This window comes from Erinaceus europaeus, chromosome 12, assembly GCF_950295315.1.
Source record: "Erinaceus europaeus chromosome 12, mEriEur2.1, whole genome shotgun sequence".
NCBI lineage: Eukaryota > Metazoa > Chordata > Mammalia > Eulipotyphla > Erinaceidae > Erinaceus > Erinaceus europaeus.
The window spans coordinates 44,610,808-44,638,517 of record NC_080173.1 but is presented as its reverse complement, the minus strand read 5'-3'; the positions used below and the strand labels follow the sequence as shown (position 1 = coordinate 44,638,517).

At 53.1% G+C, this 27,710-nt stretch overlaps 2 protein-coding genes across 3 annotated transcripts; one reads left to right on the top strand and one right to left on the bottom strand.

Moving 5' to 3' along the window:
• Positions 1–770: 770 nt before the first annotated feature.
• GRN (granulin precursor) lies at positions 771–9,284 on the top strand. 2 transcript variants are annotated; one of them, XM_016192017.2, is made up of 13 exons: positions 771–913; positions 4,985–5,129; positions 5,245–5,370; positions 5,483–5,567; positions 6,042–6,154; positions 6,249–6,384; positions 6,481–6,575; positions 6,800–6,884; positions 7,099–7,196; positions 7,284–7,529; positions 7,752–7,979; positions 8,518–8,745; positions 8,836–9,284. In XM_016192017.2, exons 1-13 carry the CDS (start codon positions 807–809, stop codon positions 8,938–8,940), a joined length of 1,797 nt encoding a protein of 598 aa, XP_016047503.2. In that variant the 5' UTR covers positions 771–806; the 3' UTR covers positions 8,941–9,284. The 2 variants fall into 2 exon arrangements, with proteins under 2 accessions (XP_016047503.2, XP_007531880.2); XM_007531818.3 differs by having other exon boundaries at positions 6,761–6,884.
• FAM171A2 (family with sequence similarity 171 member A2) lies at positions 9,279–23,654 on the bottom strand. Its single transcript, XM_060203373.1, has 8 exons — positions 23,405–23,654; positions 19,002–19,229; positions 18,679–18,771; positions 13,086–13,244; positions 12,606–12,785; positions 12,393–12,509; positions 12,139–12,265; positions 9,279–11,274 (listed from the first exon to the last, which is right to left on the bottom strand). Exons 1-8 carry the CDS (start codon positions 23,520–23,522, stop codon positions 9,828–9,830), a joined length of 2,469 nt encoding a protein of 822 aa, XP_060059356.1. The 5' UTR covers positions 23,523–23,654; the 3' UTR covers positions 9,279–9,827.
• Positions 23,655–27,710: the final 4,056 nt, after the last annotated feature.

Sequence of the window (27,710 nt, the reverse complement as noted above, 5' to 3'; positions counted from 1 at the left end):
AATGAGAGGGATAGGAAGAGAGAGAGAGTAAGAATAGTCATCACTCTGGTACATGTGCTGTCTGGAGTCGAACTCAGGACCGCATGCTTGAGAGTCCAGTGCATTTCCCAATGCGCCACCTCCCCGACCACTAAACTCCTTACTTCACTTCGAATTTAACTTGGCATTTAATCTCTACCAAAGGATGCTTTCCCAGCCAGCCAGCCAGCCACTTCTCTAGGACTCAGTTCAAAAATATTTCCCCCAAGATGCAATATTTGCTCCCCACATAGAGTGTTGCCTTTCTCCATACACAGCGACTGCACCTGACACACGGACGTGAATCTTCTCTATCCTCCACCTCCCCGTGAACACGGTGAGAAAAAGGTCCTCAGGACACTCCATCGAGCACCTTCAGAACCTGGATGCCTGGCATTTAACCTGAGTTTGCTGAAGAGAATAGAAACAGGATGCACACTTTTCCCAAATCTAGAGGCGAACAGCCTAAAAACATCCTTTATTACAACTTTTTTAAAATTACTTTTATTACAACTTTTAAGGACACAACGTCTAGGCTGTAAACGTCCTTAGGCGAAGCCTCCCAGCTGGCCAACTGCACCGAGAGCCACAGAGAAGTAGGAGGCGATCAGTCAGTCAACTCACCCAAGGGCCGAGCAGGCCAGGGCATCACATGATTCTCCAATCACATGATCCCTAGAAATCAGAGAGAGGAAGGGAGGGAGCAGAACGAATTGAGTAAGAAAGAAGCGCAGCATCTGGCCTGGCCCCGCCTCTACATCACGAGTAACCAATGGGAGAGCGACACTATGGACATTTGGCCAATGGGAACCGAGATGGGCGGGCCATCTCATGGAGAGACTCGAGTTTCCGAGCTGTCCGGCGGCTGCTGGCCAGGAGCTAGGACCCCGCGCAGGTAAGGCTTCGGCGCACACCCCGGGTTCGCGGCTTCCCGGTGGGCTCAGCCAGAGGGCTGTGGGGGATTGAGGTTCGTCTAGTCTCAGCTAGGAGACCAGAGGATAGTCGCTTACAGCAACTCCTTTCGGGTTTCTGGTGCACTGGAAGGAGATTTATGGGGAGGGAGCAGGAGCAATCATGGCTGTGACAACGATTGCAAGGGGACTTTCTCGCCAGCATCTCTGGTAGCGGCAGCCTCTTTCCCCTAAGCAGGGACCGCTCCATTCTTGAGCCGGCTCCGCCCCCACCCTCACCCCCCTATCAGTTCCTCTTCTTTCCACTTTTGGTGGTGGGAGGTGTTGGACAGAGGGCGTCTCGGAGCTCACAGACTGAGCAAGAGTGTTGCCCGCCCTTGTCCCTCTGTCCAGAGGACTGAGAGTGGGGCCTGAGACCCCTGCCTCCGCAGAGGTAGTGGGAACTTGAAGTGGTGATTGAAACCCTTGTGGGTTCTGCCGTCCTTTACTTCCTCCGGTGGGGGGTGGGGTGGGGTAGGAACAGCTGACTTCCGCTTCTCCCCGCCACTTTTCCTTGCACATTTGCAGTTGTGGTTGGGTCACATTTTGGAAATCTATCTCATCCTTGGCACTGGGGGGCGGGGGGAAAGTGCCACCTAGTGGAAGATTGGAGCTGGGGGCCTGAAGACAACCCTGTCCTCTGTCTACTGTGGCAGTGTGGTTTGATTGAGAGGAATTTACCCACCGCTTCCCTGCACCGTGTGCGTGTGCTTGTGCGTGTTCAGTAAGAACACAGCCTCAGGATACTCAGGAAGGAAATATTCATACACCAGTCGCTAGAGTGCAAAGTGATCTGAGATGTACGCAGACAGAACAGCATTTGTGGCCTAAGGCAGGGCAGCGGTTGGACACCTGCAGAAAGTTGCGGTTTGGTCATGGCAAGACGGTGGAGCCAGCTGTAGCGAAGCATTAGCTTGGGAGAGGGTGAAGAGGGCGGTGGACCAGTACCAGTCTTCATCCTGCTTTGATCAGGAGATAGCCCTCTGAGGATGGTATTTTCCTTTATTTTGTTTTATTTTATTTGATAGAGAAATCAAGGGGGGGATAGACAACCGTAGCACTGCTCCACCACTTGCGAAGCTTCCCCACTGCAAGTAGGGATTGGCAGCTTGAACCCTAGTTGTGTATTTTTTAAAGATTTTTAAAAATATTTACTTATTTATTCCCTTTTGTCGCCCTTGTTTTATTGTTGTAGTTATTATTGTTATTATTGATGCCGTCGTTGTTGAATAGGACAGAGAGAAATGGAGAGAGGAGGAGAGACAGAGAGGGGGAGAGAATGATAGACACCTGCAGACCTGCTTCACCGCTAGTGAAGCGACTCCCCTGCAGGTGGGGAACTGGGGGCTCGAATCCGGATCCTTACGCAGGTCCTTGCGCTTTGCGCCACGTACACTTAACCCGCTGCGCTACCGCCCGACTCCCTCTTTTAAAGATTTTGTTTATTTATTTATTTTATTTTTTTTTATTTATGAGAAAGATAGATAGGAGGAAAGAGAGAAAGAACTAGACATCATTCTGGTACATGTGCTGCTGAGGATTGAACTTTGGACCTCATGCTGGAGAGTCCAATGTGTTATCCACTGCGCCCCCTCCTGGACCACAGGTTTTTATACATTCTAACATGTGCACTCAACTGGGTGCACCACTTGGGGATGGTATTTGAACTAGAGAAGGAGGCACGAGGGAAGCCAGCGGAGGTAGAAAGGTTGTGAGCGTGCCAGGCAAACCTCCCCCACTCCCAGCTGTATGAACACATGTATTCACCAGGAACTGAGGTCCAGAGACCAGGAGCAGCTTCAAACAATCAGCAGTGACAATTCTAGGACTGGGACTCAAGTGCCGAATCCAGGCAGCCCCTGCACTGCCTCTTCCTCCCTTCTCTCTTTTTTAAAAAATTTTTTGATTATTATCTTTATTTATTTATTGGATAGAGACTGCCAGAAATTGAGAGGGGAGGGGTGATAGAGAGGGAGAGAGACAGAGAGACACCTGCAAACCTGCTTCACTGCTTGCAAAGCTTACCCCCTGCAGGTGGGGACTAGAGGCTCGAACCTAGGTCCTTGTACACTGTATGTAACATGTGTGCTCAACCAGGTGCACCACCACCAGGCCCCCCTTCCTTCTCTTTCTCTTTTCCTTTTCCCCTCTCTTCTCTTGTCATTGCCATGATTTTTTTATATTTATTTATTTATTCCCTTTTGTTGCCCTTGTTGTTTTATTGTTGTAGTTATTATTGTTGTCATTGTTGTTGGATAGGACAGAGAGAAATGGAGAGAGGAGGGGAAGACAGAGAGAGGGAGAGAAAGATAGACACCTGCAGACCTGCTTCACCGCTTGTGAAGCGACTCCCCTGCAGGTGGGGAGCCGGGGGCTTGAACCAGGATCCTTATGCAGGTCCTTGTGCTTAGCGCCACCTGCGCTTAACCCGCTGCGCTACAGCCCGACTCCCCATTGCCATGATTTTACTGCTCTGGATTGACTTTTTCAGATAGAGAGATACAGAGAGGACGAGACCACAGCACCAAAGCTTCCTCCAGTGTGGTAGGGACCAGGCTGGAAGCTGGGTTGTGCACATCCAAAGCAGTGCACTGTCCAGGTGAACTGCTTTGCCAGCCCTGCACTTCCCATTTCTGTTTTGCCTGGCCCACCTACCTAGTAAGCTTTCCTCCTCCTCCTCTCCTCCTCCTTCTGTTTTAAAATATTTTATGTATTTATTAATGAGAAAGAGAGACCAGAGCACTGCTCAACTTTGATTTGTGGAGATTGAACCTGGGACCTTAGACCCTTAGGTATTAAAGTCTTTTGTATAACCTCTATGCTATGTCCTCAGCCCACAATAAACCCTTCTTCCCTCTGCTTGAGCCTTGGGACGCTGTCCTCCTGGGGTTGGGGGTCTGCTCCTGGGCAATGCCATGGTGCCATCTGAGACATGAACCCAGGCCCAGCAGGCTCTGGAGCATTCAAGTGGGCCTGGTGTGTGTCATGGGCATGTGACTTAACATCTCTGAGTCCCAGCTTCCTCCTTTGAACACTACAGGCAGTAATTACTGCTCTGCATGGTTGTGGCAAAGAAGAGAGAAAATAACGTAGAATGATATAACTGGCTCCCAAGAGGCTCAGCAAACATTACTGGTTTTGCCCCCCCCCCCCCACCAGGGTAACATGTCCAGGACTGCCTGACTGAACTAGTGGGACTGGCTGAGCTTGGGGGAAGAGCTGTTTAGGAAGTGAAAGGGTGCTCCCCACAGAAATGAGGGCTTGATTCCTTCTGCTCACTGCTGCCAAGGAGGCATATATGGTCTCTCTCCATGTGCAGCTTGAGTTTCCAACATTAGTGGATGGTACATCTGGGGGGCTTGAAAGGGCCTGGTGGTGATGGGGGACCCACAGAACACAAGTATCACAAAGGCTGTTTGTCCCTTCCTAGGTGGGGAGGGAAAGTCAGTGGGGAGGCAGTGACTAGCTTGTGGGAGAGGCAGCCTAGACTGCACTGACCGTCACACTTCCCTTTTCATAACTTTCTCAACTCTGTGGTTTCCCATGTCATCATATGATCTGTCCTCCCTGCCTCCCCCCACCAACCTTTGCAGGGAGCAGGTGCGAACACCGCATTGAGGGGAGGAAGTGTCTGGAGGAGCTGGCTGGGGAAACTGAACGCTTGTTTTTCTTGGAAGGGATCGCTTATCCCCCAGCCATGTTCTCCCATGGCTGTCCCCCTAGTCCCCAAAGTCAGACCCATGTCCCCACAAATCAGGCCCACAAAAGCCACAGACCTTCGTGATTCTCACACAGAGACTTGGGCATTAGGCCATATGCTAGAGACCCAGATTCACACATGGGCTCATAGTGGTGACAGTGCCCATGGGAGCACTCACACTGCGTGTGTGACATACACAAGATATGTGTAAGGACCTGAAATAGTCCCAGACCCTGGCTGGGGGGTGGGGAGTGTAACTAGCCCCAGAACCAAGGGTGGTATGTGCACAAATGCCTCTTGATTTTGTATGTTACAGGTGGACTATGTGGACCCTGGTGAGCTGGGTGGCCTTAGTGGCAGGGCTGGTGGCTGGAACACAGTGCCCAGATGGTCAGCTCTGTCCTGTGGCCTGCTGCCTGGACCCAGGAGGAGCTGGCTACAGCTGCTGCAACCCAGTCCTGGTGAGTGTCCCTCAACCCAGGCAAGAGCAGGTGGTCTGGGATTTCCCAGAGAGTCTGGACTGGCCAGAGGAAGGGGGCAGGCTCAGACCCTTCTGTGTACACTTTCTCTTTGCAGGACAAATGGCCCTCCACGCTGAGCTGGCATGTGGGGAGACCCTGCCAGATTGATGGCCAGTGCCCTGCTGGCTACTCCTGTATCTTCACTGTGTCAGGAACTTCTAGTTGCTGCCCATTCCCAGAGGTGAGAGTGCCATCCCCTTAATAGAGAGGTTCAAATCTGCCATTACATCATTGCTGCACTCTCCCCATTCCAGGTAGAACCTGGCCAAAGCAGCCATTTCTGTGTCCCATAGGCCGTGGCGTGCGGGGATGGGCACCACTGCTGCCCCCGGGGTTTCCACTGCAGTGCCGACGGGCAGTCCTGCTTCCGAGGATCAGGTGCAGTGTGGGGTTGGATGGAGGGCACGCAGGCAGGCAGCACAGAGAGCCTGAAACACCCTGAAGCCCAGCCAGCTGGGTGGCCCCATCATGCCATTGTGCCCTTATTCACATTCATGGAGTACCTGCACTAAGCAAACTCCTTGCTCTGGACAGAGGGGCAGCACTGGGGCTGGCAGGGGGCCAGGAGAGAAGGCAGGACTCCAGGTCTGTGGCCAGATCTAGTGGCGAGGGGTGGAAGGAGAGGCCAAGCTGTGGTAATTTAGTGCCAACTCGCTGTCAATGGCTGCTCTGCCCTGGACATAATCCTGAGACAGGGATGGGGAGAGCGGTTTGGGAGCCTGAGGAGTCATTCAGTCCTTGTGCCAACTCTCCAGCTCTCCAGCCTTGGTACCAGTAGCTCCTTGAGTGAGGGGTGAAGGGCTGTCACTTGATGGATGGGGGAATGCTGGATTTTTCTGTCCCCTTCCACAGATACTGACCTTCTGGGTGCCGTCCAGTGCCCTGATAGCCAGTTTGAATGCCCCAACTCTTCCACATGCTGCCCCATGCCAGATGGCTCCTGGGGATGCTGCCCCATGCCCCAGGTAGAGGTTTGGGGTGATGGGAGAGCGGTGGGCAGTAGGGAAATGGTGTGTGTCTTGGAAGGACATAGATGGAGTGGAGATTGCCTCTCCTTAGGCTACTTGCTGTGACGACAAGGTGCATTGCTGTCCACACGGCACCTCCTGTGACCTGTCTCATGGCCGCTGTCTCACGCCCACAGGCACCTTCCCCCTGGCAAAGAAGGTCCTGGCACAGAGGAATGTTAGGGCAGGTGAGGTGGGACTGGGAGTGAGAAGAGCACTCACATGGCTCCCAGCTGGGGAAAGCCCCCTCCAGCCTGGCTGCTCTCATGCCTTTCCCCTTCCAGCTATAATGTGCCCTGATGGGCGCTCCCAGTGCCGTGATGGTTCCACCTGCTGTAAGCTGCCTACTGGGAAGTATGGTTGCTGCCCAATACCCAACGTGAGTGAGGGGCAGAGACCTAGGGCAGAGACTTCAGTAAGAGGGACCTACCAGCATGTTGCGGGAGCTTGGCTGCTAAAGGCTGATGGCGCCCCCTAGTGGAGGACTGCTGCAGTGCCTACTGCTGCCTGCTCCCTGGACCCCTCTGAGAAGGGAAGTCACTGGTGGCTCCCATCCCCACCCAGGCCATTTGCTGTGCCGACCACCTGCACTGCTGTCCCCAGGACACTGTGTGTGACCTGGCCCAGAGTAAGTGCCTCTCCAAGGACAATGCTACAGATCTGCTCACCAAGTTTCCAGCACGTACAGGTACCAGGCATAGGTACCCCCTTCACATGCACCCCAGAAGCTGCTCTCTATCACAGATGCTGGGCTGGGTCACTGGTGGCCACATGGGGGGCAGGGCCTTTCCCTCCACACTGGGGCGGCCTGGTGTCCAGCTCCAACTGTGGAGATGGCAAAGGCTGGCTACCATGGGGTCTCTAGTGTCACTGTTGACTTGTCCCCCTCACCTCCCTCACAGTGTGGGAAGTAAAGTGTGACATGGAGGTGAGCTGCCCCGATGACTACACCTGCTGTCGCCTCCAGTCGGGGGCGTGGGGCTGTTGCCCTTTTGTCCAGGTATCCAGGAGTGGTGAATGGGCAGCTGAGTTGGGGGCAGCAGCCAGCTAGGCCCCCAGCTCACTGTCCCCTCTTTCCTTATCCTAGGCTGTCTGCTGTGATGACCATGTGCACTGCTGCCCATCAGGGTTTCAGTGTAACACGGAGAAGGGCACCTGTGAGCAGGGGACCCACGAGGTGGCCTGGATAGAGCAGGCCCCAGCCCGTGTCAGGCTGCAGAAGCCACAAGCTGTGGGCACTGATGTCTCCTGTGATGATGTCACTCGATGTCCCCCTAACAATACCTGTTGTCGGCTAGCATCTGGGAAGTGGGGCTGCTGTCCTGTCCCAGAGGTGCGTGGCTGGGGGTTGGCCCCTGAGGGAGGGGGTCAGAGTCTTGCCCTGGGCAGGTGGCTAGACTTGTGGCCTCACTCTTCTGTCCCTGCCTGGCCCATGGCTGGCACAGCAGCCCTGATAGAGTCATGAACAGAAGGTGGGTGGGGAGGAATTCTGGGCTCCGTCCCACAATGGCTACCTAGATCACCTTTTTCTACAACCCCTCCCCCCCCTCCCAAGGCTGTCTGCTGCCCCAATCACCAGCACTGCTGCCCCCAGGGCTACACGTGCACTGCTGAGGGGCATTGTCAGAGGGGGCACAAGGTGATGACTGCACTGGAGAAGGTGCCTGCCCACCAAGCATCCCATCCCAGGGACATGGGCTGTGACCAGCATACCAGCTGCCCCGTGGGACAGACCTGCTGCCCAAGCCTGAGTAGAGGCTGGGCCTGCTGCCAGCTGCCCCATGTGAGTACCTACCTGCTTACTCCTGAATAGGGGAGTTATGGGGGGGTGTCTTTAAAAAAATGTTTATTTATTGGATAGAGAGGCAAAAACTGAAAGGGGAAGGAGAGATACACACCTGCATCACTGTTTTGCCACTCATGAAGCTTTCTCCCTTCCAGTGCAGACCAGGGGCTTGAACTCAGGTCCTTACATGTTGTAACAGGTGCACACTCTACCAGATATGTCACTGCCTGACATTTCTATTTTCTGTGACATATTTATTTACTTGAGAGAACATCAGAGCATCACTCTGACACATACATTGCCAGGGACCAAACTCAGAACCTTATGCCTGAGAGTCCAATACTTTATACACAGTGCCCCCACCTGAGCTGTTTTATTTACTTATAAGGGGGGAAAGAACCACAGCATCACTCTGGCACATTTGACGCCAGAGATTGGACTCAAGACCTTATATTTGAGAGTCTAGTGCTTTATCCACTGTGCCACCTCCCAGGTCACTAGAAGGGGTAGTGTTTGATGCAACCTGTCCCCTCAGGCTGTGTGCTGTGAGGACCGCCAGCACTGCTGCCCATCAGGGTATACCTGCAATGTGAAGGCTCGGTCCTGTGAAAAGGAGGTAGACTCAACCCAGCCTGCCCCCCTGGCCCACAGCCCACTTGTGGGGGTAGGGGATGTGGAGTGCAGTGCCGGGCACTTCTGCCACGACAACCAGACCTGCTGCCAGGATAGTCATGGGGGCTGGGCCTGCTGTCCCTATCGCCAGGTCAGTGCCACCCTCTCCCCCCCGCCCACGCTGGCCTGAGAGCTGGGCACAGTTCAGCTCCAGCTGTGTCTGCCTGTTCTGACCATCCAGGGAGTCTGCTGTGCAGATAAGCGCCACTGCTGTCCTGCTGGCTTCCACTGCCGGGCCAAGGGCACCAAGTGTCTCAGAGAGACCCTACGCTGGGATACTCTTTGAGGGACCCACCCGGAGACAGCTGCTATGAGGACCGAGGACTGAAGACACTCTACCCTTGAGGCCTTGCTCAAGGATGCCCACTGCTCAGGCCTCTCCACCACCTTTCCCCCACCCACCAGATTCTCCTGGACCTCTCTGTTCTGAGTGCCCCACACTCCAAACCTACAGTGGGCAAAGGGGCCTTAACCTAAGGTCTTCCCTGTCAGGAAGGGAACTGTGGCAAAAGCCACATCACAAGCTGCCACCCTGGTTTCTGTGCCCCTGTGGCCAGGTGCTGCCTCTGCCCCACCAGTGTGAGTGTGTGTATGTGTATATGTATACTCTATTAAAGAGTTTGTACACTTTCTCAATAGTGTCTGATTGGGCCGCCCTGCCTAGGGACTGGCATGCAAGGCTCACCTTGTCCTGCTCCACAAAGACACACGGCACTCATCTCACCTCTTGTGTATATTTGCTGTTGCCCAGTGACCCCAGCACGTGATCCCCCAGTCCCCAGAGCCGCCCCTGCCACCAGCCCTGCCATGCCCGAGCCCAGAGGGGATGATCAGCAAGCAGCACCCCCCACTCCCGCCCAGGGGTCCTCAGTGCCCCTCCCTTCCCAGCCCTCACACCAGCAGCTGAGGATAGGTTGCCCCTCCTGCTTCCACAATAGAACTTTCTATGTACAGCCCCGCATACAGGCACAGCTTCCCCCCACCCAGCCCTCCTCCCCCACACCTCCCACCTCCCTCGTGGAGGCAGGCCTGGGCCCCTCCCAGGACCTCAGCCTGCACCCGCCGCCGCCCAGCCCTGGGCGCCTCTCCGCGTGGGGGCGGGGCTTGGAGTGAACCCGCCACCCGCAGCTGCGGCGGGCCGGGCCAGGCCGGGACCGCACCTGGGGCCGCCGGCTACTTGACGTTGAACACCATCAGCGGCCGCTCCTCCCGCCGCTGCCACGGGCTCTTCTTGTCACCCGCCTCGTCGCCAGCCTCGGCCCCCAGCTCGTCCTCGGGGCTGGTGAGCGAGTCGCGCCGCAGCTCGCTGGCGCTGCTGCGGGAGCTGTCCCCGCGGCTGCGGCCCCGGCCCCGGGGCACCGTGGCGGCCCGGCCCTCGGGCGCCGCCACCTCGTCCAGCAGCGGCGTCAGCGAGTTGTCCTCCGGGGAGCAGAGGCCCGTGCGGCTCTCGCTGCTGCTGGGCTCCGTGTCCTCGCTGAGCGCCAGGCGCGGGGGCGCGGGCGGCGGGGCGGCCAGCTGGGGGCGCTCCCGCTCCTCCCGGAGGGGTCGGCGGCGCGCGGGCCGCGCCTCGTGCACGTCGACGCCGGAGTCCAGGCTGGCGTCGGTGCTGCGGCCGCCGCCGCCCGCCTGCAGGTCGATGTAGGAGTGGCGCACCTGCGAATTGGAGCGGCCGTCGAGGGACACGAACCAGGCGCGCGGGTGAGGCTTCACACCCAGTTCCAGCAGCTTCTTCTCGGTCAGCGCCTGCAGCTCGCCGTTGAGCTGCGCCATGGTGGACTCGTTGAACAGCACCGGGATGGTGACCGAGCCGCTGACCGGCGCCGAGCGCCCGCCGCCCCAGCCCTCGCCGCCGCCCGCCTCGCCCCCCGCGCCCGAGTGGCCGGGCATCAGCGGGCGCTGCGGGTCGGGCTGCGGGAACGGGCGCGCGGGGCCCGGAACGGGGCCCTCGGGCGGGGCCGCCTCGTCGCCCGGCCCCGCGGCGCCCGCCTCGCCGCCCAGGCGCACGTAGTGCGCGGGGATCACCAGGGTGGGCATGACGTTGCGGTAGACACTGTCCTTGAGGTGATCGATGGAGCCGCAGAAGATGAGCTGGCCCGGCTGGCTGAGCGACGGCGGCCGCGACAGCTGGTCCACCGACTGCGACAGCAGGAAGTCGGGCGTCTTGCTCTCGGCCGCCCCCTTGTGGCCCAGGTAGTGCTCGAAGGGCGGCGGGGGCGAGGGCGGCTCGTGCAGGAAGGCCGCGCCCCCCGAGGGCCCCCGCCGATACTCCTCCAGGCCGGGCTCCAGCCCGCCGGGGCCCTCGACGGAACGCGCGCCCTTGAGCCCGGCGCCCTCGGCCCCGCGGGTACCCGCGGGCTCTGCGGCCGGGCGGCTGGCGGGGCGCGGCTTGGCGCGGAAGAAGTCGTCGCGGGAGGAGGCCAGGTCCCGGGAGCTGGAGAAGGCCGAGTGCAGCGGGCCTGGGGGCGGAGCCTCGGGGTCGCCGGACGGGGTGGGCTCCAGGGGCCCCCCGCAGATAAGGTGGAGCTGGGACATGGAGGTGGCCTGGTCTCGTTTGTTAGCGTCGTTGGGCCCGGAGAGCTGCAGCTTGCGGTGCTGTTGCCTGGGCTTCAGGCAGCGCCTCCTGCACAAGAGGGGCAGACAGGGACTCTCAGGAGAGAGTGGGGCCAGAGCGGCAGTCAACTGAATGCCAGGGGCTCGGGAGAGATGCTGGGGTGCCTAGGAGAGTCCTGGGGAGTCCTGGGAGGGGGGTGAGAGGAAGCTTGGGTCGTGGCCCAGGCAGGGGTATAGTGGATAAAGCGTTGAACTCTCCAACATGAGGTCCTGAGTTCGATCCCCAGCATCGCATGTGCCAGAGTGAAGCTCTGGTTCTCTCCACTTTCTCATCAGTGAATAAATACATTTTTTATTACACAGCAAGCAAGGGGGAGGGGGTCAGATAGTGGCGCACCTGTTTAAGCGCCCATGTTACAATGTGCAAGGGCTCCGGTTCGAACCCCAGGGCCCCACCTGCAAGAGGAAAGCTTCACGAGTGGTGAAGCGGTGTTGCAGGTTTGCCTCTGTCTTTATCACCACCCTTTGATATCTGGTTGTCTATCCAATAAATAAATATTTAAAACAAAAAAGCAAGCAAGCTTGGGAAGCAGCTATGCCCATATGGGTCCATTCCTTCCCTGTTGGAGGAGCAGCCAGAGCCCCAGAGGAGGCTACCCAGGCGCAGTCCCAGGTCCTTTGGAAGTGAAAGCTGGGCTGCAGGCTGTGCTCCCCTTACCCCTTCTCTTAAATTAACAGTCTTTCAATCCTTGTCTTGTTATACTCAGTGTTTTCCTGTTTGCACCTTGAGGATTAGCATCATGTTTTACACATATTTGGGGTCTCAGCACCCAGTACAAGACCAGGCATAGAGCAGGCCTCAGTTTGTGCCTGGGATGAGAGGTGACAAGGGGTGTAAAAGCTAGTGGGGGGGTATGTTGGGAGGCCCACTTACCGGCAGTAGTAGATGAGCAGACACAGTAGAATGAGCACCAGCAGGGCCAGGGCTGCCAGGATGGTGAGCAGGAAGATGGTGTGGTAGGTGCCAATGTCTTGGATGCCTGAAGTGATGGTGACCAGCCCTGTGCCAGGCAAGGGCTTAGCAATACAGGTAGGAGAGGCCATCCCACCACTGTCAGAAGGAGTCAGTTCTCCCAGCCTCCCTCCTCCCCCTTTATTCCCCATCCCTAAGGCTCCCTTGGCTCTCACCAGTCGTGGGGGAGGCCATGGCAGCCGCCCAGTAGCCCAACTGGGAAGAGATGAAAGTCCAGTAGAGCTGTCGGCCTTCCTTCCGGATCACGCCAGTGCCATTGCGTACCCACAATCCTGAGAGGGATAGGGGTTTCGCCAGACTCAGTGTCCCCCCTCTGAGCCCCATCTTCCCCTATAAACCTGCAGCACCTATAGCACCAAGGCACTCACCACTCTTGGGGTCAAACCTCCAGGCTGGAATGCTGGTGCCCACAGTGAGGGCACGAGGCTCCGAGGGCACAGGCAAGGACAGGTGAACAGGGCCTGAGAGTGGCACCTCTGTCCCATTACCTGTCAGCAGGTGCACACTCACAGCAGCCAGGGGCATCAGTTCCAGCCAGGAGCCATTGCCTAGGGAGAAGGGAGAAGGGCTAAGGGCCAAGTCTATGAAGACCTCATGTCCTCCTGTCCACTGATGAATGAATCTTCCCAGCAAGAGCTTGGGCTGAGAGGCAGCAAGAGGGAAAGAGGGCTACACACTTGGCACTAGCCTTTTCCATGAGATCTACGCTTTCAGGCCCAGAGGCTTTCCCTGCCTGGATGGGATAGTGTCTAGTCCTCTCTCCAGAAACAACACAGACACTGGCCCCCTAGACTCTTGGGTGCTGGGTGGCCAAAGGGGACATGAAGCATGCCTGGGGCTCGGCATACCTGAGCTGGATGCTTCAGTGCCCAGGAAGGCTGGGAAGGCCCGCATTTCCTGTTGGGTGCTGGCAGGTGTGAGCGAGGCCCAGAGCTGGCTGTAGGTGGAGCTGACCGGCAGGCGAGCAGCCCGGCGCTGGAACTGCACCCAGGGCTGGGACCGGGCACCTGGGTGGAGAAAGAAACTACTATAGCCTGGTCCCAGACAAGCCACTGGGTCAGGTAAGCAAGTGGGAAGAACAGGGCTGGTGGTGACTTGGGGACAGAACAGCAGTTGGAGGACGTTACTCTGAAATCTAGCCCTGGCCCTGTGATCCTTGGCATGTTACTTGCTCTTTCTGAAACAGTTTTTGTGGTAACACTTACAATAAGGTTCAGGTCCTCTAACAGTTATTATCTAATATGTTGCCGGTACTGTACTAAGTGCAAGGGCTACAAAATGATGAAGCCACACTTACAATCCCCTGCCTTCAAGTTCATGATCTAGGAACTTGGTCTGTCCATTGTGGTATCCATTAGCATTTTATTTAAAAAAAAAGTAAGATTTATTTATCATTTTCTACAAGTGAGAAAATTAGGCATAGACGAGAACCACAGCACCTCTAACTCTGGCATAAAGTGGCGTCACGATTGAACCTGCAACCTCTAGCGCCTCAGGCATGCGAGATGGTGTTCTTTTTTTTTTAATTTATTAATTCATTTATTTATTTTCCCTTTTGCTGCCCTTGTTGTCTTTTTATTGTTGTTGTAGTTATTATTGTTGTTGTTGTTGTGATAGGACAGAGAGAAATGGAGAGAGGAAGGAGAAGACAGAGAGGGGGAGAGAAAGACACCTGCAGACCTGCTTCACCGCCTGTGAAGCGACTCCCCTGCAGGTGGGGAGCTGGGGGCTTGAACCGGGATCCCTGAGCTTTGTACCACATGCGCTTAACCTGCTGCGCTACCGCCCGACTCCCGTTCTTTTTTTTTTTCTTTCTTTTTCATTCTCTCTTTTTTTTTCCATTCTACAAAAAAAAAGAAAGAAAGAAAGAAGAAATGTAGGTTGTGGGATGGGAGTAGATAGCATAATGGTTATGCAAAGAGACTCTCATACCTAAGGCTGCAAAGTCCTATGTTCAAACCCCACCCCCCCACACACACACACACACCACCACCACCACCATAAACCACAGCTGAACAGTGCTCTGGTAAAAAAAAAAAAAAAAAAAGTGGTCCAGGAAGTGGCACAGTGGATAAAGCATTGGACTCTCAAGTATGAGGTCCCAAATTCAATCCCCGGCAGCACATGTACCAGTGATATCTGATTCTTTCTCTCCTCCTATCTTTCTCATTAATAAATAGATCTTTAAAAAGTAAAATATAAACAACAAGGGCAACAAAAGGGGGAAAATAAAGTTTCTTTTAAAAAAAGAAATGTAGCTTGTGTTACTGAGAATCAAGACTTTAAATTTTAAAATCTTTTTTTCTTTTTTTTAAATTTATTTATTCCCTTTTGTTGCCCTTGTTGTTTTATTGTTGTAGTTATTATTGTTGTTGTTATTGATGTCGTCATTTTTGGATAGGACAGAGGGAAAAGGAGAGAGATGGGGAGGACAGACAGGGAGAGAAAGACAACTGCAGACCTGCTTCACCGCTTGTGAAGCGACTCCCCTGCAGGTGGGGAGCCAGGGGCTCAAACTAGGATCCTTACGCTGGTCCTTGCGCTTTGCGCCACCTGCACTTAACCTGCTGCGCTACCGCCAGACTCCGTTAAAAATCTTTATAAATTTTATTTATTTATTTATAGCAGAGAACTGCTGGGCTCTGGCTTGTGTTAGTTCCAGGGATTAAACCTGAGACCTCAGAGCCTCAGGCATGATTTTTAAAAAAATTTACTAGTTTGTTGGTAAAGAAAAAGCAAAGTGATTATGCAAAAAGACTAATGTCTGAGGCATCAAGGCCCCAGTTTCAATTCCCAGCACCACCATAAGTCAGTGCTGAGCTGTGTTCTAGTAAAACAAATTTTAAAAAATTGAAAGTATTTATTTCTTTATTTTTATATTTCTTTCTTTCTTTATTATTGGAGACAGAGAAACTGAGAGGGGAAGGGAGGATAGAGAGGAAGAGAGACAGAGAGACACCTGAAGCACTGCTTCACCAATCGTGAAAGTTTCCCCCTGCAGGTGGGGACCAGGGGCTTGAACCCAGGTCCTTGCACACTGTAATGTGAGCGCTTAACTAGGTGCACCATCGCCTGGCCCCTGGAATTCTGTTCTAATGTTCCCTCCAACCAAGGGTGACAACACACACACACACACACACACAGTTGTCTACTGCAGTAGCCACTATCTTAGTCAAAATAATTTTAAAACCCATGTCTGAGAGGCTCAGGAGATGGCACAGTGGATAAAGCTTTGGACTTTCTTTCTTTCTTTCTTTCTTCCTTCCTTCCTTCCTTCCTTCCTTCCTTCCTTCCTTCCTTCCTTCTTTTTGCCTCCAGCGTTACTGCCAGGGCTTGATGCCTGCACTATGAATCCACTGCTTCTGGAGGCTATTTTTTCCCTTTTTGTTGCCCTTGTTGTTTATCATTGTTGTTGTTATTATTGTTGTTACTGCTGTCATTGTTGTTGGATAGGACAGAGAGAAATGCAGAGAACAGAGGAAGACAGGGGGAGAAAGATAGATACCTGCAGACCTGCTTCTCGGCTTGACCTGCAGGTGGGAAGCCAGGGGCTCAAACCAGGATACTTAACGCTGGTCCTTGCACTTTGTACCATGTGTGCTTAACCTGCTGTGCTACTGCCCGGCCCCCAAAGCTTTGGATTTTCAAGCATACAGTCCTAAGTTCAATCTTTGGCATTCCATGTGCCAAAGTGATGGTCTGATTTTTTTTCTTCTTTTCTTATATATAAATAAATAAACAATAAATTTAAAAAAACAAAATTCCAGTCCATATGGTAATATGGCAATAACAAACATTTAGTAAGGTTTTTTTTTTTTTTTCTTCTAGGCTTATCACTGGGGCTTGTTGCCTTCACTATGAATTCACTATTCCTGTGGACATTTTATTTTATTTGTTTTTTGGATAGGACAGAGAGAAATTGAGAGGAGAGGGGGAAGAAAATAGGGAGGGAGAGAGAAAGACAGACACCTACAGACCTGCTTTACTGCTTGTGAGGTGACCCCCCTGCAGGTGGGGAGCCAGGGGCTTGAACTGGGATCCTTCTGCGGGTCCTTGCATTTCGTACTATGTGTGCTTAACCTGATGCACTACCACCCAGCACCCACATTTACTAAGTTTCAAGATATGGTAGGCATGGCCCAGGAGGTGGCACAGTGAATAATGTGTTATATTCTCAAACATGAGGTCATGAGTTCAATCCCTGACCCTGCATATGCCAGAGTGATGCTCTGGTTTGCTCTTCCCCCTTCTCTTTTCTCTCTCTGGCTCTCTGTATAGCTCTTTCTCATAAATAAGTAAATCTTAAAAATAAAAGCCTCCCTCTCTATCACCCCCTTCCCTCTTGATTTCTGGCTGTCTCTATCCAATAAATAAATAAAGATAATAAAATTAATTTAAAAAAAAATAGCTGCAGGGGCCAGGATATGATCACCATGGGTTCAAGCCCCTGGGCCCCACCACAAGGAGAACCTTCACAAGCAGTGGAGCAGTGCTGCCAAGTGTCTCTCCTTTATATCTCACTCTGTCTCTGTCAAAAAAGAAAGAAAAAAGAAAAAAAAAAAGGTCATCAGGAGCAGTGGAGTCATTGTGCAGGCACCAAACCCCAAAGATAAGTTTGGTGGCAAAAATAAATACAATTTTAAAACAAAACAAATAAAAAAATTAAGCTGCATTTCTCAGGTAAACTGGGCACTGTTCTGAGCAGGTTCATGTCTCAACCCCTGTAACTAGTACAGCCACAGCTGAGGTAGATGCCTTTATCATCAACCCCATTTTTACAGATGTGGAAATGGAGGCTGGAGCTCAAACTTGCTCAAGGTGACAGTCCTAGGTGGGACTGAAGTTCAAGTGCCTGGTGTCAGCACCACCCTCATTCACTTCCCCACCCCCACCTCACCAGTCCCAGTCCTCTGGAACCTGGTGAGACAAGTAAGACTCATCTAAGGAAGGGACAGTGGAGAGGGCATCTAGGAGGACACCAGGAGAGAGGCCCAGGAGGCAGAGGCAGTAGTGACTCGGGGGGGGGGGGGTGAACAGGAGGCAGGCAGGAAGGAAGGGCAGCTGGCCCCATTGCCAGGCCCTGTGGTTGTCAGCTTGGGGAAGGCATTTTCCCTGAAGGCAGCAGGAGCAGGGGAGGGCTTTCAGCCAGGCCAACCCAAAACTCATATGATATTTTTGAAGCCCCCAAAGCCTTTGATTCAGAATCAGAGAGAGGAAAGGCACACAAGAATAACTGGAGGGCAAACACTCAAGCTAAGGACACAAACCAGGAAGCGGGCTGTCCTGCCCTGTGCTGCCAAGTGTGAGCCAGATGGAGCCTCCCTTCTGCCGGCTTCGTCAGCCAGTGCACGCCCAGCACCCCTGCTGTAGAGCCAGGCCAGCACAGTGGTCGCACCCCACACTCCCCTTCGGGCCCTGCCTCCATGCATCTCTGGTACCTTTGTTCCCTTTAGCTCCTGAGATCCTCAGTTCCACAGCCCCCTTCACCAGAGTCTTCGCTGACTACTTTCACTTGTAGGGCTTTCTTGATCTTGTGTGAAGCTGACCTACAGTTTTGCTTGTCAGTGTGCATGAACAGCATGTCTCTATTCCTACTTCTCCATGATCCCACAAGCACCGACTGGTCTCGTCTTCCTCCAGGCTGACCCCAGCCCTACACAGTGCCAGGCACAGCACAGGCACTTCTCAAAGCACTGGCTCAGAGATACTGAACACCTGACAGCAGACAAGGGTCACTGCTCCTGCCTTGGACCTGATGTGTGTCCAAATCCTGTGGATTGATCTTCTTTTGGCCTTCTAAGAGATCCTGGCACCCAGTAAGTGCACAGAGAGTTACAAAGATCCACTGAAGATACAGATGGGAGGGAGTGGGGGTTCTGAATGGCCATTGAGGGAAAGTGGAAACCACGAGAAGCTCCAATAACAATAAGCAGTTATGGGCCACCTTTCGCACTTCTCTTGGTGTATCTGATGTTATTTAGTTCTTCTTTCAGTTTTGATGTAGACACTATCAGTCTCCACATGTGGCAGCCCAGGAGGTACTGTGGTCTTAGACGCTTAAGCATGAGGTCCGGAGTTTGATCCCTGGCATCACGTGTACCAAAGTGACGCTCTAGCTCTAGTTTTTTCTCGTAAATAGACAAAATCTTTTTTTTTTTTTTTTTAACCAGAGCACTGCTCAGCTCTGGCTTATGGTGGTGCAAGGGGATTGAACCTGGGACTTTGGAGTCTCAGGCATGAGAGTCTCTTTGCATAACCATTATGCTATCTACTCCTGCCCCCAAATCTTTTTTTTTTTTAACCACATATTACAGATTAACCAATGTAAACTCAGAGAGGTTAAGTGATTTCCCTTAAGGGTAACCAACTAATGTGTAAAAAAAAACAGACCTCTTGGGAAGTAGGGAGAGGGGTTAAGCAGGGGAGCTGGCAGTGCCTTACCAGGAGAGCCCAAGAGGATGTGCACCAGGTCCTCATAGAGGATAAGCGTGGCCGGCCGTTCAGGGAGCAGATAGAGGCTGACAGATGCATACACTGCGGGAGAGTGGACTGATCAGCCCCAGAGACAGGTCCCCCCCAAACAGACACACCCAGGCCAGGCCCTCCCATTGAATCTCAGTGACATCACCCACTTCAGCCCCTCAGCATATACTAGCCCAGGCAGCAGCTGCCCGAGACAATCTGCCCCCACCACCCCCAAGGCCTATTTTGAGAAGGAGTTGATAGGGTCAGCTGCTCCCCGCTCCACCTGCCCCTGTACTCACAGGGCAGCTTGTCAACACGCCAGGGCACAGAGTTGGTGAGGAAGCCAGGGCGGGCGGCAGTGACCAGCACCCAGGTGCCCAAGCGGTAACTGAGGGGCAGTGTGGCCACACCCTCCGAGTCGGTGGTGCCAGCCGCCAGCAGCATCCGGTTCCCAAACACATCTACTGAGGCTCGGGCCAAGGGCACAAGTTCCCCACTCACACACACCTGCACCTTGATCAAGATCTCTGTGGGAGGGAGAGGGAGGAGAGTGAGAAGTGGGGTGGGGGAACCAGGGGTGCTAAGATTAGAAGAGAGGGCTATGGGGGTCATGAGCAGCTGAAGCCAAGGCTAGACATGGTATTGTAAGAACCAGTATGTTGGGAGTCCGGCGGTAGCACAGCGGGTTAAGCGCACGTGGCGCAAAACGCAAGGACCTGCAGAAGGATCCCGGTTCAAACCCTGGCTCCCCACCTGCAGGGGAGTCCCTTCACAGGCGGTGAAGCAGGTCTGCAGGTGTAAGTCTTTCTCTCTACCTCTCTGTCTTCTGCTCCTCTCTTCATTTCTCTCTGTCCTATCCAACAACGACATCAACAACATTAATAACTACAACAACAAGGGCAACAAAAGGGAAAATAAATAAATATATATATTTTAAAAAAGAACCAGTATGTTCCCCATAATGACCCTGGGTCCATACACTCACGGGGCTAAAGAATAGGAAAGCTGGGAGTGGGGCAGTAGCGCAGCGGGTTAAGCGCACGTGGCGCAAAGTGCAAGGACCGGCATAAGGCTCCCCACCTGCAGGGGAGTGGCTTCACAAGCGGTGAAGCAGGTCTGCAGGTGTCTATCTTTCTCTCCCCCTCTCTGTCTTCCCCTCCTCTCTCCATTTCTCTGTCTTATCCAACAATGATGACATCAATAAGAACAACAGTAATAACTACAACAATAAAAAAAACCAAGGTCAACAAAAGGGAATAAATAAATAAATATTAAAAATTAAAAAAAAAAGAATAGGAAAGCTATCAGGGGAGGGGGTGGGATACGGAGCTCTGGTGGTGGGAACTGTACCCCTCTTATCCTATGGTCTTGTCAGTGTTTCCATTTTATAAATAAATAAATTTTAAAAATAAAATTTAAAAAAAAAAGAAAGAAAAAGAACCAGTTTGTTGTTTTTTGCTGCCAGGACTTCACAGCTGTATGATTCCACGCTCCAGGTGGACTGTTTCATTTATTTATTTTCCCCAGATAAAGAGTGACAGAGAGGGAGCGACTGAGATGAAGAAACACTGCAGCACCATCCCACCACTCAGGAAGCTTCCCTTTGGATAGTGTCCCCATGACGTGGCAGGGACCTCTTTTGTGGTAAAGTGTGTGCTCTACTGGGTGAGCTGTCTCCCAACCCCAAGAGTCAGCTTCCACAGAGTACTCCTCTAAACCTCACATCAGCCTATGAGGTAGGTGTTACCATGTTTTATCATGTCTAACACATGTATTTCCCCATCCTTTGACACTTGTGAACTTAGGCTGTGCCTCTGATTGTTGAGATTAGAATTATAGTGGACAACAGCATCTTTTTTCCCCTTTCTCATTGGTCATCTTAGAGACGATGTATTAGACTCAAGAAAATATGCTGTTAGACTATTTACAAATCTAGAAATTGATGTTCAAAGAGTTCAGTGGGATATCTGGGAACTGAACTCCAGGTGCCAATTCTTACCCACTGGCTGGTGTGAGGGAGGGCTGATACTAAAAGGATGGAGAGCCAGAGGTCTGCAGCTGGAGAGGAGAAGGTCAGCATTCAGCCATTTGGACACACGAAAGAAAAACGGACTGGGTCAGAGCTTGAGCGCCCAGGACAGAGCTGAAGGGAACACTGGAGTCTTGGCCATTCCATCACCCAGCCTCTTCCCAGAATGTTTTGCACAAGCCTATTTCCCTTCAGATTTAGGTTCTCACCCCAATCCCTGTACCCAAACAACCGGGCCCATCCCCCTTGCAGGGCAGGGGCTGCCCACTCCCCTCCCAGCTGACTGGTCAGCTACAAGTCAGTCACCATGGCAACGCCCTCATTCCTCCCAGGAGAGCCTGGGGAACTGGGGCCCTGGGAGGGGAAGGTAGATCTGCCTGGAGACCCAGGCCCATGAGAAATTGTGCAGAGGGACTGGGAAGGAATCCAGCTCTTCTGCTTTCTAGCTACCCTGTCACTGGCACCCAAAGTGACAGCCAGGAAGGACCTGCAGGCATCCTGGGTGGCCAGGGTGGGAGGGTGAGTGTGAGGCTTTGAGTTGTCCTCATTCTTCACAGATGTGGGAGGAGGGCCTCTTTGACCATAATACCAGCCAGCCCGTGCTGCTAAGAGGTAGTGTCAGGCCTGGAAAGGCAGAGGCAGAGGGACCTCAGTAGGGGTCCAGTCAGTGAGAGGGCCCAGCACTGGCTACTAGACTCAAGTCCAGCGTTAGGCAGAGCCTGGAGGCAAGTGTTAAGGGGGAGGCCTGGGCCAGGGCCTCATGGGCGAAGCACGACACTGCAGTGACAGGTGTCTTGTCTCAGGCTCCCCTCTCAGTACCAGCACCACGCCTGCCCCTGGCATCCTATCCAGCTGTTCACCAGGGCCTAACTCCTCCTCCCTTCCCAGGCCAGGGCCCAACTCTGCAGTGTGGGTGCACACACTCCACCCCTTTCTGCTCTCCAGCTCTCCCAGGAACTGGCAGCTCTCCCCATTCTTCCTCCACCGCTACAAGGCATAAATTCTGAGCAGTTTGGGGAGCGTGGCTACTCACCCATCTTTACCCTTGGCTGGGAACAGCTGGATGAAGCAGCTGGGAAGAGGCCCAGAAGTCTGGAATATGGTCATTTGAGGGAATATCTTGGGTTCAAGGGTCAGACTCCCAGAGAAGGGGAGTGGCCCAGGGAATAGGACAGGAGTGGGCAGGCTAAGGCCCTGAAGGAGACATCCATGTCAATCTGGGAAGTGTGTTTGTGGGGTGGGGGCGGTTGCTGGGGTGGGCAGGTGCCTAGCTAATTCTCTCCCCTTTCCCTCTCTAAGTGGGCCCCTTACCAGCATCCCCAGAGTCCTTTACCCTGGCTCTGTAACAGCCAATGCCCTGGGCCCCCTCCCCTGGTGTAGTGCAGCACTCAAGGAGAGTCTTCCTGAGAAACTAAGGCCTCTTCCTACCCAGCAAAGCCTCCCTTTCTCCTGTGAAGCACAGGGAAGACTGAGGTCTGAGGAGCCCAATGCCTGACATTCCACACAGCATCCGCCCCTCTCCTGGCTTAAGTCTTGCCTCATTCCAGGAGGAAATGCGACCCGCTCCCTTCTTCCGGACCCCACTTCCCTGATGCAGACACCCCTCACTACCCCACCCCCGCTTTTCCTGCCAGGTCCTTGGTGGGGAGGTGGGGAGGTGAGGAGTGAAGAGTGGGGTTTATGTTGGAAAGGGAGACCAGAGATGGGCGCTAGGCAGTAGCTGAGGTAGTGGGGTAGGGGCCTGGAAGATGGGTGCAGGGCTGAAGTAGGTGGGGAGTCCCACCCTCTCGTTGCAGAAACCCACCCCATCTACCTCACACACCCACCCTGGCAGGCTGAGGCACTGAGAGGACGTCTTCCACTGTGATGGTGCGGTGGGGTGGGGTGGGGGGCGGTTGGGGTAAACTGGGCACAGGAGTGGCCCCAGGCTAGCTGGATGGGGACCCAGGCACCTGCCCTCCCAGCCAGGCTGCCACTGCCAGCCAGCTCAGCATAGCTCCGCGGGCACAGCCCTGCCATGCGCCTTGAGATGGGAATCACAATGCACCCCTTTTTCCAGAGCCCCCCGCCCACTGCAGCCCCTTCACCGTCATGGGCTAACCCGCGCCTCTTAGAGTACCCCAAATTCTAAACCCGGGAGGAGGGGCGACGGGGGGGCCGTCAGGCTCCAAGGCAAACGGAACCCCATTCCAGCAGTCAATCCGCCCACGGCCTCACCCACTCCCCCTGCTCCCCTCCCCCTTCAGCCCTAGCGCCCGCAGGCGCCCAGCCCCCGTCCGGGCCCGGGGTGGCAGCTCACGCTTGCGCCCCCACCCAGCCCGGGTCTGGAGCGAGGGACCCGCGAGGGGCTGCGGAGCGGGCGCCCGCCCCTGCCCGCCCCTGGGCGGGTGTCCTCGGTAGACAATGGCTCAGGCAGCAGCGCCTCCCGGACCCGGAGGGAGGAAAACAAGGCGGGAGGGGGCGGCGGAGCGGAGCCCGGGGACCCCCGCCCCCCTCATTGTGTCTCCGAGACCCCCACCCGGCAGGCTGTCTCGCTCCTTCCCCCCGTCAGCGCCGACCCAGGTCTCCGAGCTCCCCCACCCAAAGCCGGGTAGCGGAATCAGCCCCCAACCACGAGCGCCGCAAGGAGGGGGCTGCGGGCCCGCGATCACTGCCCCCCAGCCCGAGACTCACCCTGCGGGCTGGGGGGCTCCGGGGGCGACTTGCCGGGAGCGCGGGAGGCGCCGCCGAGTAGCAGCCCCAGCAGCGGCAGCAGCCGCGCGAGGACGCCGGGGCCACTCGGCGGCGGCATCGCGGGGCACGGGCCGGCCCTAGCGGCCCAGGGCTCCCCCGGCCCCGCGCGGCCGGCCCCGCTCAGCCCTGTTCCGCGCCGCGCAGCTCGAGCTCCCGCTCTGGCTGCGGCGGAGGCTCGCAGCGATTGTCTCCGCCCGGAGCCGCCGCCAGCGCCCTCTGCAGGCCGCACTCAACCCTGCATCTCGGGGCACCGCCCCCTCACCGCCACGCTCCGCCCGCCCACCCCGGCACAACCTACCAGCAACGCGCCACCCGGGTTCCCAGACCTTGGGCTATAAGGGTGTGCACCGAAGAGGGTCGGATCACTGGGGCCTTGGGGTCCAGAAGCCCCAAGACTTAGTGTATTTGGGAGGGGAGTGCGGAGGGTTGATGGATATTGCTTACAACACACTTAGAGATGCAGTGGGGTCATGGGTGTTTGCAACAAGTGTAAGCCCCACCAGCAAAGGAAAAGCTTCATGAGCGGTGAAACAAGTACTGCAGGTGTTTCTCTGTCTCTCTCTCTCTTTTTTAAATTTATTTATTGAGGAATTAATGTTTTACATTCAACAGTAAATACAATAGTTTGTACATGCATAACATTCCCCAGTTTCCCATTTAAAAATACAACCCCCACTATGTCATTTATCATCCTTTATGGATCTGTATTCTCCCCACCACCCACCCACCCACCCACCCCAGAGTCTTTTACTTTGGTGCTATACGCCAATTCCATTTCAGGTTCGACTTGTGTTTTCTTTTCTGATCTTGTTTTTCAACTTCTGCCTGAGAATGAAATCATCCCATATTCATCCTTCTGTTTCTGACTTATTTCACTCAACATGATTTTTTCAAGGTCCATCCAAGATCGGCTGAAAACGGTGAAGTCACCATTTTTTACAGCTGAGTAGTATTCCATTGTGTATATATACCACAACTTGCTCAGCCACTCATCTGTTGTTGGACACCTGGGTTGCTTCCAGGTTTTGGCTATTACAAATTGTGCTGCCAAGAACATATGTGTACACAGATCTTTTTGGATGGATGTGTTGGGTTCCTTAGGATATATCCCCAGGAGAGGAATTGCAGGGTCATAAGGTAGGTCTATTTCTAGCCTTCTGAGAGTTCTCCAGACTGTTCTCCACAGAGGTTGGACCAATTGACATTCCCACCAGCAGTGCAGGAAGGTTCCTTTGACCCCACAGCCTCTCCAGCATTTGCTGCTGTTACCTTTTCTGATGTATGACATTCTCACAGGAGTGAAGGGATATCTCATTGTTGTCTTTATTTGCATTTCTCTGACAATCAGAGCATTTTTTCATATGTTTCTCGGCCTTTTGGATCTCTTCTATGGTGAATATTCTGTCCAAGGCCTCCCCCCATTTTTGGATGGGGTTATTTGTTGTCTTGTTGTTGAGTCTGGCAAGCTCTTTATATATGTTGGTTATTAAACTCTTATCTGATGTATGGCATATAAAGATCTTCTCCCATTCTGTGAGGGGTCTCTTGGTTTGGGTAGTGTTTTCTTTTGCTGTGAAGAAGCTCTTTAATTTGATGTAGTCCCATAGATTTACTTTATAAATAAATTTAAAATATTATTTATTTATTATTGGATACAGACAGAAAGAAATTGAGAGAGGAGAGGGAGATACAGTGGTAGAGACAGAGAGAAAACTGCAGCTCTGCTTCAGCAATCATGAAGTTTTCCCCCTGCAGGTGGGGACCAGGGGCTTGAACCTGGGTCCTTCCACATTGTAATGTGAGACTTAACCAGATGTGCCACTGCCTGGCCCCAAAATCTTTGGCTTTGTCAAAATTGTTCAGGTTTAAATCTGAGTCACTATCATCCAGTTCATATTTTCTGTCTTGTCCATAAGAACAAATACCAAATGCTTTTTCTGGATCAAGATAAATTGTCTAGGACCATCCAGATACAAAGGCATGGGGATGTGGGGGGAGATGTTCGGCTGGTGTCCAAAGCTTAGGACTTAATCTTTTCCTAAATGTTCACTCCCTCACCTGAAAACTGTTCTGAAACTTGCCATAGGTGGATATCAAACTGTTTTGTTGTTTTCTGAATTTACCTTCTGCCCCTTTGAGTAAAGTCAAACATGAGCAGTTTCTATGTGATCTGTCCATCAAGGATTTCCCGCAGCTCTTAGCATCAAGCCCAAAGTCCTTCTGATGGCCCCAAGGTGCTGCCTACCACATACCTCCCACCACTTCCCAGAGCCCCTGCCCACTTGTCCACAGCCACTAAGGCTCCTTGCTTTAACTGGTACACTTCAAGCCTGTGCCCCTGCTCATGGTAGGAACTCAATAATTACATGAGGGGGCCAGGCGGTGGTACACCTGGTTAAGCCCACACACTACAGTTCACCAGGACCTTGGTTCAAGCCCCTGGTCTCCACCTGTGGGGGAAGCTTCTGGTGTGTTGCAGTAGCACTACCGGTGTCTCTATATATCTCTTCCTTTCTGTCTCCCACACCCCTCTTAATTTCTCTCTGTCTCTATTCAATAATAAATAAATAAATAAATAAATAAATACACGAATCAGTAAATCTATCAGGATGTCAGGTGGGGGCCCCCACTGCCATCACCTGCCTCCTGTTCCAGCTGTGAGAGAGCTGTCCTCCGTGCTAACCCTCCTGTGGGCTCCCTGCTTGCTGCTCTCTTTCCTCAGCCATTTGATGGAGAGGTGCTCTGGTCTTTCTCTCTCATCTTCTCATAAAGCAAATCAGGATCATGAGATGGATCAGTATTCACAGCACATGCCACACCATGCCTCAGGTCCCAGACTCCATCTCTGGCATCACACAGGAACACCATGAGCAGCACCAAGGGGACTCCAATAATGGTGGAGTGGTGCTTTGGTATCTTTCTCTCTCACTTCTCCTCCTTCTCAAAAATAAATCAATGCAGTAGAATAAAAATTGGGCTAAGGAAGCCACTCAGCAGAGAGTCATAGACATACAGGATACAGATTTCATTACCAGGGAATGCATAAAAATAAATATCTTAAAACAAATATGGTCAAAGCTGGAGAGATAATATCACTAGGCAGGATGCATGCCTTGCTATGTGCTGGGCCTAGGTTTGAATCCCAGCGCCACATAAGAGTTACCATAGGACCGAGGGAAGTTCCAATACTATGGTGTTTCCCCTTACATATCTCTCTACTCTCTAACTGAAAGAAAAAATCATCCTGGGAGCAGTGAAATTGTATATGTACTCATACACAAGACTGTAGCTCTGAAAAAAAAAAAGTGTGTGTGTGGCCTGGGATGTGGTGCAGTGGATAGTACTAAACTTGCAAGCACGAGGTCTTGAGTTCCATTCCTAGCATTGAATGTGCCAGAGTAATACTCTGGTTCTCACCTTCTTCTCATGAGCATATATATGTAAATGCACACACACACACACACACACACACACACACACACACACACACACGTGCTCAGACTAAAGCTACTTATCAGACTTGCCTTATCTGATGTTCCCCATTCCTATTCTTAGTCACACTCACACCTTCTTTTTATATATTTATTTATTTTCCCTTTTGTTGCCCTTGTTTTTATTGTTGTAGTTATTATTATTATTGATGTCATCATTGTTAGATAGGACAGAGAGAAATGGAAAGAGGAGGGCAAGACAGAGAGGGGGAGAGAAAGATAGACACCTGCAGACCTGCTTCACCGCCTGTGAATCGATTCCCCTGCAGGTGGGGAGCCGGGGGCTCGAACCGGGATCCTTATGCCAGTCCTTGCACTTTGCACACACTCACACCTTCTAACCCCCTCCAGTCTCACCTGGAGACTCTGACACCCTTTCTCCTTGTTTCACACCCATTTGCTACTCCCTGAGTCTATACATATAGTCTGCTCTGGCAGAGACCCTCTCTGCTCATATTTATTTTGTATTTTTTAATTATATGTGTATGTGTTTAATTTTTTACCAGGCCACCACTCAGCTCTGGCTTATGGTGGTGGGAAGTCTGAACCAGTGACTTTGTAGCCTTAGGCATGAAAGTCTTTTGCATAGCTATTATGCTATCTCCCAAGCTCTTTTTATTTATTTATTAATTTTGTAACCATAGTACTGCTCAGCTCTTGCTTATAGTGGTGCTGGGGATTGAACCTGTGTTCTCTAAGCCTCAGACATTGGAAGTATGAAAGTCTTTTGCATATTCACTATGCTATTGCCCCAG

What these genes read in the sequence shown, in the direction of transcription:
- GRN (XM_007531818.3), top strand. Translation starts at nt 807, where the DNA reads ATGGACATTTGGCCAATGGGAACCGAGATGGGCGGGCCATCTCATGGA. An exon ending in GCTGCTGCAACCCAGTCCTG is followed by an intron (nt 5,130 to 5,244) that starts GTGAGTGTCCCT and finishes TTCTCTTTGCAG; the next exon opens with GACAAATGGCCCTCCACGCT. An exon ending in CCTGCTGTCCCTATCGCCAG is followed by an intron (nt 8,746 to 8,835) that starts GTCAGTGCCACC and finishes CTGACCATCCAG; the next exon opens with GGAGTCTGCTGTGCAGATAA.
- FAM171A2 (XM_060203373.1), bottom strand. Translation starts at nt 23,522, where the DNA reads ATGCCGCCGCCGAGTGGCCCCGGCGTCCTCGCGCGGCTGCTGCCGCTG. An exon ending in GGAGCCCCCCAGCCCGCAGG is followed by an intron (nt 19,230 to 23,404) that starts GTGAGTCTCGGG and finishes TCCCTCCCACAG; the next exon opens with AGATCTTGATCAAGGTGCAG. An exon ending in GCGTGTTGACAAGCTGCCCT is followed by an intron (nt 18,772 to 19,001) that starts GTGAGTACAGGG and finishes ACTCTCCCGCAG; the next exon opens with TGTATGCATCTGTCAGCCTC.